General features: G+C 43.2%; 1 protein-coding gene across 2 annotated transcripts in view; it reads right to left on the bottom strand.

The window, feature by feature from the left end:
• Positions 1-354: 354 nt before the first annotated feature.
• LOC311088687 (interferon-induced very large GTPase 1-like) overlaps positions 355-22901 on the bottom strand; it is a 68347-nt gene continuing 45800 nt past the window's right edge. For both annotated transcript variants that reach the window (XM_084122937.1, XM_084122936.1), the window contains exons 7-8: positions 13176-13267; positions 355-5227 (exon numbers count right to left, since the gene is read on the bottom strand). In XM_084122937.1, the coding sequence (XP_083979063.1) occupies positions 461-5227; positions 13176-13267 (4859 nt within the window). In that variant the 3' untranslated portion in view covers positions 355-460. The remainder of the gene's footprint in view (positions 5228-13175; positions 13268-22901) is intronic.

Genomic DNA, 22901 nt, shown 5'->3' with positions numbered 1-22901 from the left:
GAGTTCCTCTTGTGACGTCATCACCCAGTAACTGAAAAAACACGCTACCTTTGAAGAAACCCCAATAAATGTTATTTTAACGCATTTTAAGACAGAAATAATTAAATATATACATATAGAGCACTTTAATTTACACATTAATTGGCTGTGGTGGTTAACCTGCAACTTACACTTTAAGATTAAAAGGTTTTAGAGTTCATCAAATTTACGCTTACTTTATACATTTTGTTTTAGTTTGTAGAAATGCAATTTACACTTTAGACTCAACAAGACACTATTACTTCACAAAAAAATGTTGAGTGTTAGTGTTCAAGTAAATTTATTTTAAGTAAATAAAAAAACCCTGCTGTTCTATTATAAATATACAGCTTTCATTACTATACTTTGTAGCATTTATATTGTATTTTGTGAACAGTTGCCTTAAAAGTAGTTTTATTCTGCTCTATTAGAATATATATTTTTACATATATTTATACAAACTCTCAATGGCATCCTGTTTTGTGAGATTTTTCCATTCATTTGGAATCTTACCCTTTCCCTCAAATTTTTTCTTGTAGTATTTTTCCAGATCTTTCCTGAATCTGCACACAAACCATTTCCAGTAGGGTAGTTCAGAGAGATCAGGGGTGATGCTCCATTTTGCATAATCCCCTCCTGCTCTTCTGTATTCTTTATATGGAAACGACTTATCTGATTCAAGAAATGTGGCATCACTTGACACTAAATTTGTGCAAATACCCACAGAGAGATTATGTGATACATTAAAAAAACATCCATTAATTCCATCTATTCGGTGGAAAGGAACACTGTGATCTCCCTGATGGTTTTCTATGGTGTTGGTGCAGATGGCTTTACAGAAAGGACACTGGACCCAACAGCACTGACAAAAGTGATCAATTAGAATCTCATCTGGCCTAAACTTGAGGTCCAGTTTTTCATCAAATGTCCCTGTGTTAAATCTACTGCTGATCTCAGACATTATAGCAGGAAGTTCTTTCTTTATCACATCTTCTAGGAGGTTGAACTCATCAACATCATCATGTTTCACTCCACTGAGGTCTTTTTCAGAGAAAATCAGCTCATCTGAGAGCTGCTGTGTGAAACTCTTCAACCACAAACCAACATCTCCACTGTTCTCTTGAACATGTTCAGTAGATTCATGTGCTGCTTTCAAGATCTTCTGCTGCAGGAGTTTAATGTTCTCCTTCATCTTGTGTGAAACACTGACACTGAACTTATCAGTGATGTATCGATTGACTTCATCTGTGATTAAACTTTCAAAGTGATCTCTGGGATTATGAATGTAATTCATGTACTTGTCAAAATTCTCCTCTTCTGCCAATATCTTCAGAATTTGTTTCTCAAGATTGGATCGGTTTCCATTCAGTGATTCACAGTTTGATCTCATTTCATCTGCTAAATCTCTGGCAGTCTTCTTGTAGATACTCTGCTCAATGGGCTCTTTAAGTTTCTGACAGATGATCTCACCAAAAATGGCAGCTGATGCGGCTCCATTGAGATGTTTCTGGAAAATACTATAGTACTCTTCTCTCTTCTTCTCAACATATATTACAGGATCATTGGCTTCTCTGAACAGTCTGTGTTGGTCAGTGATCATCTTGTGTGCTCTCTTACAGATGGAAAGAACCAAATCCATAAAGAATTCATTCTTGAACACATATTTCACCGGTCCTTCCTCATGTTCTGTTAGTTTTGCCTTGATGTAACCTGTGAGTTTTTGAATGCAGCTAATGTTGTAGCCCTTCTTTGAAATGTTAAATGATTGAATCTCTTTGTCTGTCTGTTGAACAACATCTGTTATAAACATTCTTATTTGGTTTTCATCCTCTTTAGATAAAATGTAACCAAATGTCTTCTTAGTTGATCTGATGGCATTTGTGAAAACTCCTGTAATTCCAATGGATTTCTTTAATTTTACATAATCTGAATAACTTGGCACAGTGAAAATATCTCTCCTCTCCCTCCAGTGGTCTACAGGGAGACATCCCTCATATATGTCATTGAAGATCTCTCTCACATCTCTCATTATATCAATGTTTTTGATTTCAGGAGTGTCTCTTATGATCTTCTTCACACACTGTTTCCAAAATAAATCAAACTCTTTCTTCAGTGTTTCAACATCGTTTGCTTTGTCTTTGAGTTTTAAGGCAAGTTCTTTGCTCTTTTCATAGAGAATGTTTTCATTATCTGTTTTCTGAGCATCAATCTTTTTCTTCAGGTCTCGTTGCTGAAGAATCTCATTTAATTTCCTCTTCGTTTCTCTCACAATACTTTTCTGAAGCTCTTTGATTTTGATTTCAAATGATGTTTTCCAGTGAATCAGTATATCTTTATCTTTGTCTTTCTCAAAGAACTCTGACATTGATTTTTCCACTTCTTCACTTGTCTTCTTCAGTTCTCTTTGAAGATTAGTTTCCTTAATCTCATGAATTGCTTCATTTTCTATTTTATTGTGTAGTTTGTTCTCAGTTTCCATCATGGCACTGCGAAGACTCCAGGACCACTTGCTGTATTTTGTCTCCAGTTTCCTGTAAGCTGAAATCTCCAGAGAATTTCTGAAGCTGAAGACGAATCGTTCATTCAGTAAAGCTTCCCAGAGATCTTTAATATGATCTTTTAGATGAGTCAGCATCATTCCTTTTGATTTTGATGCATAAGTTTGAATGGATTTCTTTAGTTCTTGAATATTCTCACAGTAGTTTGGGTTTGGTGGTGCCATGGGTGGGCTGCCCTCCCAGAGCTGAGCGAAATACTTCACATCATTCTGAACATCAAATGCAATTACATCACTGAAACTTTCTGCATCATAGACTTCATCTTTAGCTGCAAGTTTTGTCATCTCATCCAGTTTCTCCTGCAGCCGTCTCTTGCCCTCCATGTTTTTCTCTCCAGCTGTGACGTCTGAAACATTCTGATGCACAAACACACAGCTGGGATTCAGTCTGACCTTGTTCATCCTCATGAAGGCCTGAACAACAATCTGAAGAATGTCTTGCATCTCAGATGGGTTTTCTCCAAAGATGTTGATCAAGGTCAGATTTCCAAAACCAACAACAAATGTGGCCAATTCATTGTCATGATGTCTTGTTGATTTTCCAGCTAGTTCTAGAGCACGGAGACCCTCAGTATCAACAACCAGAATATAGTCAAAGTTCATCTGTGTTTTCACCTCGTCTGACACTCTGACCAGCTGCATGAAAGCTCCTCTGGTGCACCTGCCAGCACTGACGGCAAACTGGAGTCCAAACATGGCATTTAGCATGGTGGATTTCCCAGAGCTCTGTATCCCTAAAACTGACAGCACAAAGACTCTCTGGTCTCCCAGTTTCTGGGTAAGTTCATCTAGAACAGCAGAGATCCAGATCAAAGGAACATGAACAGCATCTCCATCCATCAGCTCCAGTGGAAATCCAGAGATCATCATCTCTGCTGCAAGACTAGGGAGAGAAGAGAAGTCAAACTGCAGGTCTTTCTTGTTCTTCTTTACAGATGAACATGACTCATATATCTGACTGATCTCCCTCATGATGTGCTCCAAACCAAAGGCTGCAGCCTGAAGTTCCTCAGATATTCTCTCAAGTTCAGTTTGTTCAGTCTTGAGTAGCTCAGATTTATCATGATTCTCTTTAAGTTTTACAACTGTTGACCACTTTTCATTATACTTGTGGTGTAAAGCAGAAAGGTCAGCTGAGATATATTCATCCAGGAGGATACCAAGACATTTAAGGAAAAACGTCTTGTCATTTATATCATCTGAGTTCATTTCTTTAATGAAGAGCTTCATAAATTCACTGATGTCACAGTCATACTGCTGTTGACGGATTTTCTTCATTTCTATTTGTTTTCTACTGATGTCCATTTCTATCTCATCTCCTTGAGGTTGATGTAGTTCTTTGTTTTTCTGACTCCACTGATGCCACAGTTTCCCCTGACAGGGCAGAAATGTTTCTTTGGTTACTGTCAGATTTCTTTTCTCAAGTAAACCCATCATCTGCTGTGCTGCTTCTCTTCCTCTCCTGCAGTCATCATCATCTTCCTCATCTACTCTGATGCCTGGGTGTTTGGACACATCTTCAAGTCTGAAAGTGGAAGATGATTCTGAAAGACAGTTATTTATAGCTCTTCTGAGTTCTTCAGCTACATCTGACTGATTCCTGTCCTTCAGACCGATTTTGAATTTATCTTTCTTCATCTTCATTACAGTAGATTCATCCTCAGTAAGAAGACAAATGAGTGGCTTTTTGTTTGTGTAAAGGTTTTGGATTATTGTTGCATTTTTGTCATCCTTCTGAAGTTGTGGAAGAACAGCAACATTGACTGAGGCCATTTCAGTGAGGATCTGCAGCTGTTTCTCATGGTCTCCTGCTTCACCGTGGAGATTACAGAACGCAACACAGTCAGTGAATTTATCCGTGTTTTTCCCAGAGGGGCAGAACCAGGCGATCTCCACCACTCCATCCATCAGGACTCTGTTTTTGCTGCTACCTGGGCAGTTTCTGTGGAAGAATGTGTTGTGTTTCTCATTGATCAGACTGTTCATCAGCTGAGATTTAGATGAGGACACAGAGCCAAACCTGAAGAAAGACACCATTGGAGTTTTTGCTTTGTAGATCGGTTGGGTTTGACTGATGATTTCATTGTCTGTGTTTCTCATCTTCCAGCTCTTGTTGATTTTTCTGAATGTCCAGAGAGGAAACTCAATATGTCGTGTGAATGGATCAGGAACAAGCAGAGGCAGAGCGTACTGACACTGAGACAGTTTAGTGACCATCAGCTGCTTCAGCAAACCATCAGCACAATGAAACACAGCCATCTGAACATCCATCGGGTGAATTCGCTCTGATTGACTAGTTACTTTGTTAGACAAAGATGTTGCTTTGAATATATCATCACTGTCTTCAGAGTCACTGTCTCTTTGTTGTGTTTGATCCTGTTCATTGGTCTCTGTAGTTTCAATGTATCTTGCTCTGTAGTTCATCGTCAGTAGTTTTTGTATGAAAGTCTGAACTAGCTCATTTACAGCACAAGACTCATGGGACTGTAATGAATGTGCAGTTAACTGAAGAACATCTGCAGCTCTCAGTTTATTGTTTCTGTAAAGAAGAAGTTTGTGAAATAGATGCTCTGTTTTTTCTCTTTCATACTTTTCTTTTTGTAGGAGTTGATCTGGAATGACTTCTGTTCGTCCAATGTCTTTGTTTTCTCTCTGTTTAATAGACAAAACAATAACATGTATTTTATTATTCAATGTTTAATAAGTATTTTTAATATGTGGCAACAGGTTTTCACATTTGTGTGAAAGATCATTTTGTGTGAATTTGTCTATTCAAGCGCAAGAAGACGTGAAAGAGAACTCAATTTATTATTTGCACGCTGTCTGATGTCTGATACAAACTGCAATCCTAAAAGATCATTGCAAATCACACTGTATGACGTGGATCTAATATTATTGGGTACAACATGTATGTAGACTGTACGATGATGACACTTATTGACTCGTAGGCAACGGCGCAAGTTAGTATAGAAGAATAACACATCATCAGCATGCGCTTGTGGTAAATAAATAGAGCAAGATTAATCACAATTGTGGTTATGTGTACTGAAAAAAGAGGAGGAAGCAAAAAAGTTCAATATCGATGCTGTCATGGCTCGGGAAAACAGGCCAACTTGACATGCCAATTTTGCAAATTGAGCTTGAGGTCAGTAGTTTTAAAGGGATAGTTCACCCAAAAATGAAAATTCTGTCATCATTTACTCACCCTCAATTTGTTCCAAACCTGTATGAGTTTCTTTGTTCTACTGAACACAAAGGAAGATATTTGGAAGAATGTTTTAATCAAACAGATCTCGGTCCCCATTGACTACCATAGTAGGAAAAAATATATATTATGGTAGTCAATGGGGACTGAGATCTGTTTGGTTACAAACATTCTTCCAAATATCTTCCTTTGTGTTCAGCAGAACAAAGAAACTCATACAGGTTTGGAACAACTTGAGGGTGAGTAAACGATGACAGAATTTTCATTTTTGGGTGAACTATCCCTTTAAGTTTTAGTGCCATGTCACACTGATTAATATGCCATTTCATGTTGCATTTGTATTGGCCAGTCATTAGACAGTAGTTATAGCAGCAAACACACTGAGATGATCATGCTAAATTTCTGATTCTGTTGCAGACTGTCTTTGGTCACAAGACCGTGACAATGGCTGTCTTTGAAACTCTCTCACTCTATGACGTAGGACTATGGAAGTAAAATAATGCCAAATGTTTTTGAAATAAAAAAAGCCTGTTGAATGTTGCACTACTTGAAAAAAATTATGCATTGCATTTTTATGTTGAATATTTAAGCTGTGAATATTTCAATTCAAAACATTTCAAACACATTTTCATTATTAAAAATTCAATAATCCATATTCACCTTTCATATTTCACTTCCAAAATATTCAAACTGTTTAAAAATACAACCTATAATATTCAACAGGCAATTTTTGGTCCATTTTATTTCGCTTTGCAAATTCGCAGATGTGCTGCATGTAGGCTACTATGGTTTCCCTCAATACTTCAGGATTCCCCTGCTGGATATATAAAACGCTTAACGTAGCTTAATGGACTAATACAGTGATATAAAAGACCAAACTCGCAGGCAAGCAGATGGACTCAGAATATGAACTTAACTCGCAAAGTTTAATGCTGAGCGTTTCCCAGTGATGTACTGGCATAAAGTTTGTTTGACATTGGACATTCGCATATTTAGGGACCGTCTCTAAAGTTACATATGACATTGGTATACACGTTTCTAACTTCAATAGCATTTGAATAGACTTACAGTCATAAAACCAACTGTTAAGTGTTCATGTAGGAGTCAGGCATAATGCGCACCCTTTAGATTTTTGATATTTATTCAAATAAATTGAAGTTTGCTTTTGAAGTTAGAAACGTGTATGCCAGTATTGTATGCAACTTTAGAGACGGTCTTTTTTTTTTTTAAGTATGAGATGTATCGGCCCAAAAAGCACGCCGGCCCAGCTGGAAAGTGCATAGTCTGCCTGATGGCCAGTCCACCCCTGATCACAGTCATGCAGTAAATACATTGACTCTACTATAATATCTAAGAATTCTACTTGAAACATGAAGTTTGTGATCAGACTAAAATTTGGGAGAATCTTAATCAACATGCAGTATCCGTGATGTTCTGAGTAATTTATGTACAGTAGGTAGTCAACCAGAATGCCATTACCGCCACGCTAGCAAAAATAAACCAGTCGTTCGCAAAATGACCGCCAGGTTGTGCAAAGGGACATTTTGCAAAGCAGTTGCAATTGCCTCATTTTGAAACATAAGTGGGGCTTATGTCAATTAACAGTAAGGATGAAATACTACAACTTTCCAAATAAGCCTACAACAAACATGAAAAAAAGCTGAAATTTGCTGTACAATAATGAATCCTAAGATTTGGTGGAGTTGAAACTGCATGTTATAAAGTAATAATTGTATTATTAAATAAATAAAGAAAATTTGGTTAATGTTGTTTAAACAAACAATACATAAATATAAACTATTATTTGAATAAGCAGTGAACTATAATACCGACTATAAGACTAGGTTTTTGTCCTAAAAATAGGCTGAAAAATGGGGTGGTCGTCTTATATTCGCGATATAGACAAAATCACGGGGGGAAAGGGAGAAAGAACAACGGAATTAATATGAAATAGTGACTGAAACGCGACCCATTAAGACAAAACCAGCTCTCCCTTCCAAGATGTTAATCTGCACAAAAATCCTGATAATCGAGCCGTTACCTGAATTAAAACGCTGCTCCTCTCTGCCGCGCGAGACGCAGAGCGAGAGAGCGAGAGAGAGGTGCGCGCGCGAGACTCAGAGCGAGAGAGAGAGAGAGAGAGAGAGAGGTGCGCGCGCGAAGAGAGAGAATGAATTATCACAGCAATTTTCAAATAAAATTATTTTCTGTTGATAACCAGATTTTTTCCACAAAAATCTCTTTTTGTCCCAAAAATAAGTCTGGAAAATGGGGGGGTCGTCTTATATTCAGGGTCGTCTCATAGTCGGGTATATACCGTATATCTCTGTTTGTAGGCTATCTGTTTATTAAAAAAAAAAAAAAAGTTTTTTATTTTGATGCCACGGAGAACACTGGCTCTGAGAACGGCAGCCTTTGAGCGCACAGCTTTCCTATTCTCCGTCTTCATTTGGTCTGTTTAACAGTTTTGTGTAATATGTTACTAGATTAAACTGTTAAACAAAGAAAGTAATCTGTATATGAAAAAGTATTATAACATTTGCTTTTACATTATTTGTAACAGAAAGGCAAACTGTATACAAAAAAAGTTTTATAGCATTTGGTTTTATATTATTAGTAACAGATAGGAAGACACTACAAGACTTTCTCATTTACTGTCAACATTCAGCAAATCTTCATTTATATCATTTAAACAGATCTTTGAATATCTAATAAACATTTCATTTTACAAACCATGACAAACATGTTACTCTGTGCATGATGGTCAGCCCGTGAATATACGTAATGCGTAGGCCTACAGGAAAGTTCAGCTTCACTGGAGATGCAAAATCGACAAACTTTAAACCCTTGATTTCAAACTATGCTGCACCATATTCAGTTGCCCACTGTATGTAAAATTAATGTTAACTTGTCTTTATTTGAAAAAATATGATTCCCAGAGCGCACAAACTTAATTACTGAGTGCTCTGTTCGTTACAGTGTTAACTTCCTTTTTATTTAATATTTTTTCATGCAATTTCTATTGTGAATTTTTTTGTGAAAAATACAGTAATACAATTACAGAATCAAGAAGTTGCCTTCTAAAGTAATTCTGTTTAATTCATAGATTTATTCTTTAAATTCCTTTTCAAATTATTTACTTCTAATTTATTAAATATTAATTCAAATATATATAAAGTATATTATATATCCTGCTCTCTAAAGATATCGGCATTAGCCATAAAAAAACAACCACTATTCTGTGTCAGTGTTCATGCCAAAGAAATCAGGTCAGGTTGCTTGATTTATTTTTATTTCCCCTTCGTCAGCTCACTATGACGTGAGTCAGAAGGGATTCTGACAAAAGGGAATCGCTTGCGAGAGCCTATCTACATCGAGTGAAACTAACGAGCCAATGCACATTGGCATGCGATAATTGCACCAGCTGCCGTGCATCGCTGCGCGAGCATATAACGAGCAGCAGGTGCGTTCGCATCCTTGTCTTTCGCTTCGGAGCCAGATGGTGTATGCTGTTCTTATCTCCTGCAAGATCTACTGAGTGTCTTCGAGTCTCTGCCAAGAAGAAACTCTGAATTGTGGTGTTGGTATGATGGCGCTGACAGTGAGGGTCGTGATCTCTCTGCGTCTTCTCTCTCAGCATAAACAGCTGTTTTCACAGCTTTTTTGGTTCGGTGGGCGCGAAGATTGAGAGTGAGTGCTCACACTGGTTTGCATTCCTGGTGTGTAGCCACGGCTATCTCCCTGTGCGTTTCAGCACCTCAGAGCAGCTGTAAAAGAGCTAACATGATCTGTCTGCGTCTTTTTCAAGATGTCATTCAGATTTTGTGTTTCTGGATGCGGCCAATGTTTGACTCCGGCTGACAGGCATGATTGCTGAAATGGCACTCATGGATGACTCATGTTCTCATTGCGGGAACATGACCATCGCAGCGTTATGGTCGAGACTCCGTTACCTCGAAAGAGGTGGAGCCCCTTTATTCCCCGATCTAGCGCTTCTTCTGCACAGCAGAAGAAAACTACTTCAGTTAATAGCCTTGGTGACCTGAGGATCACAGTGAGAGGTAACCTGCCGACCCACGGCGGTCCCGATCGTTTCTTTTTGAGCTCGATCGGATGATCAAATGTCAATCGCTGCATCAGAGGGTGAGCATCCACGGTAGTGGTCCAGGAGCGACACCTGTGGCTGAACTTGGCAGAAATGTGTGAGCCCGACAAAGTGCAGTTCCTCAACGCCCCTGTATGCAAGGCCGGCCTCTTCGACAATGCTGTGGAAAACTCACAAGAGGAGCACCCAGCCCGTACAGGCCCCCCGCTAAATCCGGTGGCAAGCGTAAGGGCAAGCGGCCCTGAGGCGGGCGACCCAACGATGGAGGAAGTTGCTCTTCTGGAGATAGTGTCCGCACCTGGTGGACCAGGTGGAGAATTTTTTTTCCGTTTTGTTTCTGTTCAAGTTCTGTTCTTGTTCTATTCACCATGCGGTACCCACATTTTCAATGAAAGAGCAATATCTTCCATCTCTGGGTCACAAGAGGGCGAGGATTGCAGTAAGCGACGCTCCCATGCCTTGCCACTCCTATCCCCCTCTTCCATCACCAGCGGGCAGCAGTGTGCGGCTTGGGAACGCCACCAAGCCTTCCCACGCACGCTCTGCCACACCCTGGAACCAGGTAAGAGTGACACAACACACTCAGACTCTGCTTCGGGCCGCCACAGTGCCTCCCGAGCCGAGTCTCTGCATTCCACCTTGGGTTGCCCCACACCGGGTGTGTTTATGGTACCATTGGTCCCGCTTGCATGGTGTCTGGGAGCCTGGCTAGCGCTTCCCAGCCCGTCTCGCTGGCTCATCTGTACCATCAGACTCGGCTATGCGATTCAGTTCACACGGCGCCCTCCCAAGTTCAGGGGCACCCACTTCACCTCTGTGCAGAGTTGCGATGCCCCTGTCTTGCGGACAGAGATCGATGTCCTACTAGCGAAGGACGCAATCGAGCCGGTTCCTCCAGCCGATATGAAGACAGGGTTCTACAGCCCCTACTTCATTGTACCCAAGAAAGGTGGTGATTTACAGCCAATCTTGGACCTGCGAACCTTGAATCGGGCCCTGCACAAGCTCCCATTCAAGATGCTCACGCAGAAACGCATTTTCAAATGCATCCGTCCCCAAGATTGGTTTGTAGCAATTGACCTGAAGGACATGTACTTTCATGTTTTGATTCTTCCTCAACACAGACCGTTCCTGCAGTTTGCGTTCTAGGGTTGGGCATATCAGTACAAAGTCCTGCCCTTCGTGCTGTCCCTGTCGCCCTGTGTCTTCACGAAAGTCGAGGAGGCAACAATTTTTCCCCTCCGAGAACGCCACTCGGATTGCTTCATATGAGACCGCTTCAGTACTGGCTTCATGGCCGAGTCCCGAGATGGGCGTGGCAGAGTGGCACGTACCAGGAACACGTCACCCCACACTGCCCCCAAACTTTCAGCCCGTGGTCAGACCCTTCATTTCTACAGGCAGGTGTTCCCCTAGAACAAGGGTCCAGGCATGCTGTGGTCTTCACGTATGCCTCTGCCACTGGCTGGGGAGCCACGTGGAACAGGCATGCAGTTTCAGGTCTGTGGACAGGGCCTCAACTGCATTGGCACATCAATTGCCTTGAGTTGCTCACAGTACGCCTTGCGCTGGGCCGCTACATGGCAAGCACATACTGGTCCGTACGGACAGCACTGCAACCGCTGCGTATAACAACCATCAAGGTGGTCTACGCTCCCACTGCATATCACAACTCGCCTGCAATCTCCTCCTATGGAGTCGCTTCGTGCCATTCACATGCCAGGCATGCTCAATCGTGCAGCCGACGAGCTCACATGACAGCCTACGCTTCCAGAAGAGTGGCGTCTCCATCCCCAGGTGGTCCAGCTGATCTAGGACTTCTTCGGAGCCGCTCAGATAGATCTGTTTGCCTCTACGGACTCAACCCATTGCCAGTTGTTTTATTCCCTGACCGAGGGGACCCTCGGCAAGGATGCACTGGCACACAGCTGGCCGGGGCCTACACAAGTATGCGTTTCCCCCAGTGAGCCTTCTCGCACAGACTTTGTGCAAAGTTAGGGAGGACAAGGAGCAGATCTTGTTAGTTGCGCCGTATTGGCCCAACCGGACCTGGTTCCCAGAACTCATGCTCCTCGCGACAGCACCTCCTTGGCTCATTCCTCTGAGGAAGGACCTGCTTTCTCAGAGACGGGGCACTCTATGGCACCCGTGTCCAGACCTCTGGAAACTCCATCACTTCTGCTAGAGCCCCCTCAACGAGGCGCCTGAAGTGGAACCTATTCGTTGAATAGTGTTCTTCCCACCGGGAAGACCCCTGAAGATGTTAACCTGAGACCCCGGCTTGGATATGTGCCCAAGGTTCCGACCACTTCCTTCAGGGATCAGGTAGTGAACCTGCAACCTCTGCTTTCGGAGGAGGCAGACCCAGCCCTAGCTTTTCTCTGTCCTGTCCACTATGTGCGGTTATATGTGGACAGAACGCAAAGCTTCAGGACCTCAGATCAGCTCTTCATCTTACGGAGGCCAGCAGAAGGGAAAGGATGTCTACAAGCAGAGGATGGCCCACTGGATAGTGGATGCCCTCGCCTTTAGCCCAAGGCATGCCTTGCCCGTTTGGGTTGCGAGCACACTCAACTAGAAGTGTTGCTTCCTCCTGACCCCATATGTGTATTACTCCACGATCAGCTCCTCTGCCGACGAGCCCGTGTCTTTCCCTCGAAAGAGCCCGCTCTGTTGTCTCTGCTGGTGTTCTTTCCCCCCTATAACTAGGCTGGAACCACCCCAGAGACTACCATATGTTGTACTACCCTGCTTGGCTAGTCCATATGTGTAACCATCACAGTGCCTCCCTCCGGGGTAGGATGTGGCTTCTGCAGCGTTCCCTTACCCAAGGGCACGCTTTCCCAGTGAGCTGACAAAGGGGAATGTCTCCGTTACGTATGGTAACCCTCGTTCCCCGAGGAGGAAACGGAGACGTGAGTCCCCTCGCCACAGTTGCTGAGCATCCGCTGTACGGCCGAGTCACAGGTCCGGCTCCTCAGCGGAAAAACAAGGATGCGAATGCACCTGCTGCTCATTATATGCTCGTGCTGCGATGCATGGCAGCTGGTGCAATTATCGCATGCCAATGTGTATTGGCTCGTTATTTTCACTCGAAGAAGATAGGCTCCCCATTCGTCAAAATCACTTCTGACTCACGTCTCTGTTCCCTCCTCGGGGAACGAGGGTTACCATACGTAACCGAGATGTGTTTTTTTTAGATATATTATATGCTGTGGGCTACTGAGGTTTAAAATTTGCTTAATGGGATAAAATGGAATAAAAAAAAAAGTTTTTTAGTGAATACTCACTTTTACTGAATCATTTGATTTGGAATCTTTTTTTTGCTTTTGCTCAGGAATGCTGTTTCCTGTTACTCCATTCACTGTGTTTTCAGGTGAATCTGAAAAAGAGAAAACAGCATTAATCTTGCACTGTGAAATATTGCTACTGAACCCAGGTAGCAGGCACAGATTCAGCCACGTGGAATGATGGCATTTGGGTGGTCCGCTTTGCCAGATCAAGCCATAGCAATGCCACATGTCAGCCAAGAGCAAAGAAATAAACCAGACTTGGACTTATCTGCACCACAAAATCTGTGTATATTATATATAGAATCGTTTCAGCCTTCCCTTATGGAAAGAAAATGTATTTTCATATATTTATGATCAATATATTAAGTAGTTTAAATATTGAATAATACATAATGAATTGCAGCTTTTCATATATTGAAAAATATGTGACAATATATTTACTATGTTGTACAATGTAAAATGTAATTAGTTGTGTGTACTTAGAAAACATGAGGAAACCGATTGCCTTAATTTTCTCAAGCATGTTTTATTCAAAGTTTTTAATAAAAAAGATTGTTGGGACAATGATATACTGTGCATTTATTTGTACTTATTTGCATTTATTCAACTTTGTGTACAGAAGAAACATGCAGCATATCATTAGTGTTTACTGGTCTTCTCCTGGACTGAATCACAGGCACTACTCTTCAGCACAATGGTAATCCAAAAAACTCAGACAACAGAAACCCTTTAAATTTCAACAGAACATTATCGTCTCAGGTTACGCATGTAATGTCTCGGTTACCAATGTAACACTCGTTTCCTGAAGGAGGGAACGGAGACTTAGTTGATCGTACCGACTGTATGGGATAACGCCTAGTGAGCCTGATCACTCTGATTACTTTTAAATCAAACCAACAAGCTTTGGCAGGTGCGTAATCAACGCCCCGCCCTACCCTGCGGGTATAAACACGGAAGTGGATGCACCTACCAGTTGTTTTTCGCTGAGGAGCAGATCGTGCCCCAGTCAGCGGTGGTCCAGTAGAAGTGGCAAGGGAACTAAGTCTCCATTCCCTCCTTCAGGGAACGAGGGTTACATTGGTAACCGAGACGTTCCCTTTCAGTCGCGTAACGTTCGACTTAGTCAATCCAACTGTATGGGATCCTCTAACACGCCACTACTACTGCCACCTTCCGGTGCCTAAACACAAAGCTGCAAGAGCCTCCGCATGGCGGACGGTCGAGCTTAGGTCAGGAAGTCACTGCTGTTCCACAGGACCACTGGTTAAGCGTACCTTGAAGGAGAGGTCTATGCTGCGAAGCCACATCTGCATGAGAGTAACATGTGGAAAACACATATGGACCAGGCGCCTAAGTGGGTAGTACAACATATGGGATGTCATTGAGGTGGCTCCAGCCGCAGAAGGGGGGGAGGCCCAACCAGTCAATGACGGCAGAGGTGACTCTGCCAAAGGAAGATACAAGCTTACCGTAGGAAGCATGTCGTAGAGAAATACACATACGGGATCACCGTAAGGATCACAACGTATGGGCCCCACCTAACACAAGTTTCACAAGCATACAAGTGATAGGACTAGTATCAGATGCTCCGCCACGTCTACTTCCGACAGGGGGCTCGGAGGAACTCAATAGGGTTCAGTAGAACTCACCAGAGTAAATTTACGCACTTATCCAGTCCATAGGAGGGGAATGGCGTAGCAAGCCTACACTAAACTCAGGCTAAGTGAGGCTAACTTCAATGAAGGAGCCTACTAAGCCATGAGTTAAGTACACATTAGTGTAATGTCGCCCAACCCCTAACACAATATCTGTTCAGCGAGGCACCCATGTCGACGCTTTAGGATAGAGCACACGCTCCAGATGGAGGGACTCTTAACCCAAGTGGACACGGTGCACCTTGGACTTCCACCAAGATGATGGCCACACATCCCACGTGGGCCAACCATTGCACAGGGAACCGCCCTCCTTTCTGCTGGTCCCCAAACAGACAAGTAGTTAGTCCGGTACCGAGACTTTGCATTCTGTTCTACCACTGCAGAGCGAGAGAAGCAGAGAAAAGTCAGAGCTGGGTCTGCCTCCTCCGAGGCAGCGCTTGCAGGCTCACTATCTATTCCCATTACAGGAGAGATAGGAGCCTTGGCATATATCCAGGCCAGGGTCCCCTGCAGGAGTAGACCTGGCCCGAATCCAGGCACACTTCGTCAACTGAAATGATGCAAGTTCCCACCTTCTGAGGAGTAAAACACAATAGGAGAACTGTTACTTAGAACAGGTTTTTAACTCGCTACCTGACTACTCAGAGGACCGCTCCGAGCGCATGGCACTGGAGAAGTTTCTGAGAAGGTAAGAGCTATGCAAGAAGGGTGACCCCTTGCATTGCTCAGGAACCAGACGATCAAATTGTACCTCCCTCAGAAGCCACACCGTGACGTGCCCATGAGAACAACGTCACCCAGAAAGGTGGAGCGGAAGCTGCACTCCACAATTCTAGTGCAGGAGGGAAGTGACAAAATGACCGAACATGTCAGGGGTTCTTATTTCTAAGAACGCCAACGAACCGGTTCTACTTCAGATCACAAGCAGGCCTCTAGTATGGAGGGGGCTCATGCAGAAGTATTAGTATCCATAGCTCTACCAGAGATAGATACTGAACCACCACAACCAAGCTGCCATTTAGGGCTCAGTGCGGGTGTCATCGATGCCCATCTCTGAGTGACTCAGAGGAAGTCAGAAGGCTCTCGAGGAATAAGTCTAGTTGGGCCGGAACGGGGCAACTGAAGACTGTTCCATTCTGACATAGCACGCTGACGTGCAGGAAAGCTCACCGGGGAACGCCCTTAGCGTGAACCCTGCTGTCAGTCCATTCCGATACAACCACTATTCCCAGTGAATAGCGAAAGGATAGGGGAATACCCAAAGCAGCACAGATGACTCAGTGCAGCCCCGAGAATCCTCCCTAATGACACCTAGGGGGATTTGGTTTCCACTCTCTTCCACTGGCGTTTGCTATCATGAGGCCATGAGGTGTCATGATTGAGCAGGCCAGAGTTCTACTGTGGAGAAGCGTACCCAGCTTCAGCCCCATCGGAGGTAGTGGCAGGCGAGTTTGGACCAGCGAGGAAGCCCTTGAATTATCCTCGCTGAAACTCTAGGAGAAAAGACGCAAATGTAGTCTGACACGCCCAACCTAACTGATTACATGCCCGTTAGGGGTGTGCATTGGCACTGCCCCCACAATTCGATTCGATTACGATTCACCAGGTAACGATTCGATACAATTCGATTCTACGATGCATTGCGATGCATCAAAATTCTACTGCACACAACAAGGCAAAATTTTCATCAGTCATGAGGCAATACAAGCAGTCAGATATTGAACAACAGATTTTATTGGCTGCTATGTGTGTATTATCACTCTCCTGTATCTTTGACATAAATGTCATTAAATAAAATAAAATTGAATGGTACAGGGTATTGGATATGGCATTTTCAAACCTGAAAAAGAAAACATAAATCACTGCTTTTAGTGCTTTGAATGAGAAATGTTTCTCTTCTCTCTGCTTGAGAACCATTTGAAATTAAATTTCAACTTTATTGTCCAACTCAAGGCCAGAAAATAAACAGTCTAGGGGTGTAACGGTTCACAAAATTCACGGTTCGGTTCAATACGATACACTTGTGTCACGGTTCGGTACGTTTTCGATACAGCAAAAAGAAAGAAATGCCAGAGAAATTTCCTTGATTTTTTTTTTAATTCTTTTTTTATTAGAACTAACATCATAAAGTATGAAAAAATTTTCAAGTATTTACATTTTTTAGCTCAGTTTCGTTCCGCTTACATTGCGTTTGCCATTTGATGTTGTGGTCGCGCCAGCGTCTACATTATGAGTGCGCTCGCGATGCGCTTACATTTGAAATAACCGTTCGGTTTGAAAATGCGTGCCTTGTACCGAACGGTTTAATACGAATACGCGTACCGTTACACCCCTAAAACAGTGACATAATCGATTATGGCACTTTGCCGCATCGATGCTGAATTGTGCATGCCCCGCATTGCGATGGATCGCCGAATCGATTATTGTTGACACCACTAATGCCCGTTATACATGGCCCCTGCGCTCATGTCCCCAGATCTGGTCTACAGTCACTGATTCGAAAACCAAGACCTGGACACGGCTAAGGATTTTGTAGCACACCACGTGAGTGTGCTACTCTGTCACGGCCACTAGCGAATTTGGTCATAAAGTCAATGTTGAAGCGGTCAACACATGGAGGAAACCATCCAGAATGGCTACGTCTCACACATGAGTTCAAAGACTCTATGGAATTCATTAATATGATTCAATCTATTCAATTATCAGATGAACATTGCTTCCTGGTGACCATGGACATTGAGTCTCATTACTCGTCATCATTGCTAAAGCAGTAGAATTCTTTTTAAATCAGCGCTCTAGCTGCACCCCAAGCACTTCCTGTATTGTGGGCCTCATTGAAATTGTTTTTACATCCAACTATTTTCTTTTTGGCTCTGACTTTTACCTCCAGGTGTCAGGCATGAGCATGGAAGCTAAAATGGCCCCAAGTTTTGCATCCCTATACTGCGGACTCCTTAAAAAGGAAATCATCCTGAATAAACTATGCAACCCACACCTACCCTCAATTTCCAACTGGAGGAGGTATATAGATGATATTTTTTTTCATTTGGACCGGTTCTGAGATTCAGTTAAAACAGTTCCATGAGTTTATCAACGCTAACAGTCGCCATTTGAAATTCACAATGGAATATGACAAGCACAGGATGAACTTTTTAGACATCCTTGTTTACAGAGACTTGAATAGACTGGGATCCAACCTGTACTGAAAAAGCACTGACAGAAATTCTATTCTTCATGGACATTCTTTTCACCCTATTCCACTCAAGAGGAGTCTGCCTTTGTCTCAGTTCAGTCGCATTCGCCGGATCTGTAGTTCTGATAGTGATTTCCAAGCCCAGGCAGCTGATTTAGAAAAACGTTTTCAACAGAGACAATACAAACATGAATGGATTACCCAAGCACGTAATCGCTTTGAAAATATATCGCAAACTGATTGTCTCAGCAACATCAGATCCAGAACTTCTGAGTCTAGAGTTGACTGTATTGTCCAATACTCACCTCTTGGCAGAGATTTCGAATCCATCATTAAAAAACATTGGCACATTATTGACTCTGATCCAGCACTTAAATGCTTCACCACATCACCCCGCATTGTGTACAAGAGAGCACCTAATCTCAAAAACATGTTGGTGAGAGCGCATCTTCCACCATTGACTCCACCACATTTTTTGCAGTCTATGCCCTTTGGGAATTACAGATGTGGCAACTGCCCTCAATGCAACTTCACACATAAAACTACCACCTTCAATCACCTACGTACTGGAAAACTCTATGGGCCCTATTTTAACGATCTGAAACGCAAATGTCAAAGCGCAAAGCGCAAGTAACTTTGTGGGCGGGTCTCTGCGCTGTTGCTATTTTCCCGGCGGGATAAATGGCTCTTGCGCCCGGCGCAAATCTAAAAGGGGTTGGTCTGAATTAGCTTCATTATTCATAGGTGTGGTTTGGGCGTAACGTGAAATAAACCAATCAGAGCGTCATCTCACATTCCCTTTAAGAGCAGACGCGCTTTTTCCTTGGCGTATTGCTATTATAACGGCGGATTTGCCAGGCGCGCGCCAGGAGCGGTTCACAGCCGAGGAGAGCAACGCTCTCGTCACGGCCGTAAAAGAGAGAGAAGTGACATTGGGGATGGAGAAACACACCCAAATTAAACAGGCATATAATAATGTGGGTAAATGTGTAAGCTAGATGTATGCTTTTATAATAAATTGTCTATCTATCTATCTATCTATCTATCGTTTGTAATAATATGATTTGCAAAAATGAAAACTGCTGCTTCTGTGTAGATTAGAGAATCAAAGTGTATGCGCGTTGTGCACGCAATACATTATGGTCAAGCATGCGCCCTTAAAATAGCATAATGAACAACGCGTGACGCGCCACTGACTTTAGACTAGGTTTTTTCTGGCCAGTGGCGCAATTGTTTTATGGAACAGTAAAATAGCACCAGGGATTGTTTGCGCCGGGACACGCCTCCTTTTTTGCGCTGAACCGCCCAGGGAGCGCAAGTTCATTCCCTAGTTTAGCGACGTGCTTTTGTGGAGGGAAAAGCGCGCTTTGCGCGGGTGCAAAATAGGAATGAAACATGCGTCGGTGTACAAAGTCAATTGCGCTGGGTGCAAGATAGGGCCCTATGACATCAAAGGTGTGATCACCTGTAACACAAAGAATGTTATCTATTTACTTAAATGCCCGTGCGACTTGGCCTATGTTGGTAAAACAACCAGGCCACTGAAAACAAGAATCTCAGAACACAGATCAAATATTCGTAACCATGACATCAAAAGCCCAGTAGCGGTGCATTTTTCACAAGCCTCTCATAACGTTTCCTCTCTCAGATATTGCGGCATTGAACTTGTGAAACAGCCCTCCCGTGGAGGAGATGTAAATTGTCTGTTACTCAAAAGAGAAGCCCTCTGGATCTATACCCTGGACACTTTAGCTCCAAAAGGGTTGAATGAAGATTTTGACCTGAGGCCATTTCTGTAAATAACTCCTGTAATTGTGTACATATTGTAAATGTTGTGTTATCGTTTTGCTGACTTGATATATGATATATGTAACACACCTTTGTGGTACCCCTTATGTATCTACATCCTTGCTCATCTATCACAACTGCCTACAGTGGTAGAGACATTTTTAAAAGCTTTCTAGGCTATGCTTTAAACACTGCAGGCCTTCTCTTAGCCACTTAATATATTTCTAATATATTTTTGTATTACAAATGTTGGTATATTTTTTTAAAATCTGTTTTCCTGATGTAATTGCATTTTCACTTGATTGGTCATGTGATTAATCATGGATGTATGTGATCATGTAATCATGCATGGCTGTATATATGGAGGTGTGTCTCACTTGTTTTCATGTCTGATGAAGGGCTTGGGCCCGAAACGTTACACGTGGTGAGCAACCATTAAAATCGCTAAGGAGCATTTTCTGGTGTGCGGACTCATTGTTTACCTTTGCGTCTCACACATGCCCCGGGAGCCTCTGAAATTAATCAGTGGGACCCTTTCTCACCCCAACACTGACCGGACATGTCTCCTGAGGAACATGTAAACCAAGTTCACCTCCAGACTAAGAAAAGGTTATTCTCTGTTTAGGAAAGGAACCCCTCTCAGTTGACCTGCGAACCCCACTGGCTATGCAGCAATCGTAGGGTAGGGACCCATACCGAGACCTCCACCCCAGATGCCAGGCACGGGATAACCCATGTCTCGCGGGAGAGTGGAGCCCAAAGAACTGATCCAGTAGGTCCTTTGTTGCAACCACTGAAGGACCACAGTTTTACCTGCTGTGTGAAAACTGAACAGGGGCTTTTTATCTTTCAAAAAAGGCCTGAACAGTAAACACAGATCCCAATGAACTCATTGTAACCCAAGTATTACAGAAACGGATCCCATAGAGACCCGTTTCCATATCGGCTGGAGGAATGGCCTCACCGCAACCCTCACCAGTGGGAAGCGATGACCACGCTCGTCACGGTACTACCTGCACACATAGTGACACAGGCAGCAGTGGACCGAACGGGTGCCAGACAAACTGAATCGCCTTAGCCGAGTCAAAAATACACGAACCAATCGAGACGATCAGGAACACTTTTCAGCGCTACAACTGACCACCCAAAAAGGCTCAGCATACCAGACCTACTCAGAATGAGGCGACGGTTCAGAGGCAGAGATCTAGCTTCAGAGAGCCCGTAGGCGGCCAAAGACCAGGTCTCCTGGTCTCCTGGGTTGCACACCTACAGCTCACCTCTGCTAATGCTCGGGGATAAAGAAATTTGCTCTTTCTTTGAAAATGTAGGTACTGCTGGCCCTGCCAGCGGTGGAACAAACCTACACAAACAAAAGACTCTCCCCGGTCCTCCACCGAGGGGAGGGAGTGAACCGGTACCATCTCCAAGAACAAAATCCCATCCCTGGGCGGCCCACCTCACTAGCGCTTACCACCTGGCTTGGCAGCACCTGAGGTGGGCGGGGCGCTATGCCTGCGTCTGGATCCATGCTGAGCCCCGGGTGAAGGCTGCTGCACGTGCTCAGCGGGAGAAAAGGCAGACACAGGGGGACGCCCTCGGCGACGGGCAGTTGGAGGATCTACCCTCGACGGCCGGGTTGGAGGCAGCAGCAGGCCGTCAGGGAAGGATGTGCCGGATGGCCTCCATCTGCTTCTGTACAGTGGAGAACTGTTGGGCGAAGTTCTCCACTGCGTCGCCGAATAACCCAACCTGGGAAATGGGAGAGTAACGCAAAAACCCCTAACCCTAACTAACCCTAACCTAAACCTAACCCTAACGAACACCACTAACCACTCGGTGAGTTGCACAGTTTTGAAAACGAACGTAAAGGGTTGTTTTAAGGACATGTTTGTGCATGCCCGTAGCCAGCCACTCTGAAGCAGTCAAAGGCGATTCTAAACGAGTCAAAAAGTCGAGACAGGACCCATCGTCAAAATTTCTGTGTCCACCACTCTAGTTCATTCAAAACAAACCAGAAAAGAGAGTCAAAGTGCTAAATACCGGAATTATCCTTGTCATTGTCTTCTTAGGTGTGAATCACATCATTATTCATGATCATTCACACCCCCATGCATATTGCCTTTCCAAACAAAAAGTGTCTTACAAAATTTAAATCAATGTATTGTTTTATGTGATTAGGCAGGGTGATTTTCAGATCATTTCGAAGCAAAAATTCTAGGCGACAACATCCATTAGTCAAAAGTCTTGTGGACACATATTAAATATATGTGTTTTGTGGCCTTATTTCAGAAACTTTAATTTTTAGTTTTTCAATAACCATGCTTAAAAATTATTCTCTCAAAAATACAAACATGTACAAACATGTTGATCACATATTATGGTAGCCCTGTTTGTGCTAATTAGAGTGTAATTACATCTTTGTCATTAATATGTTTATAAGCAACTGAAATAAGCACAAATGTCAGGGCATGTCAAAACATCTTAAGGACCCCAAAAACACCTTAGACCCCAGAGGGTTAAACCGGAGTGTTGTTAGGCCTCCTCTCGCTATAGAGAGACACTTAGTGTTTTGAAACAAGGAGCTGATGAGTGCCAGCTGCAAGTGGCAGCTCATCCAGTAGCTTTGTTTGTGCTCTCGTGTTTTCGCTCTTTTATAGCCCACTTTTAAGTTTAACTTTATTATTTATATGTTTATATGTTTAGTATAGTGTTCTACTATATTTTTATTCTATCCTATGGATATGGACTTTATATTACTGAATAACGATCATGGACTTGTTTACAAGAGAGATCAGCTGATTGCTCTCAGAACTTCGGCCAGTGCCGGTGTTGTACCGCATCTACCTCGGGAGGTGAGGCGACCGTACTGTGGATGCCCAGTGGGCGCTAAGTTAAAAGCAAGGTGCAGGGAGAAGCGGTGGAGATTAAAGCCCTTTGTTCCATCTGTGGTAATGGGGAACGCAACTCACTGGCTAACAAAATCGATGAACTGGCTGCATTGGTGAAGAATGTGAGGATCTACATGGATTGCAGTTTACTGTGTTTCACTGAGACATGGCTAACCTCTATCATCCCGGATGCTAACTT

This window comes from Abramis brama (assembly GCF_963993115.1).
Source record: "Abramis brama genome assembly, chromosome: 8".
NCBI classification, from domain to species: domain Eukaryota; kingdom Metazoa; phylum Chordata; class Actinopteri; order Cypriniformes; family Leuciscidae; genus Abramis; species Abramis brama.
The sequence above is the reverse complement of the archived record's forward strand: the minus strand, read 5'-3'. Positions and strand labels throughout refer to the sequence as shown.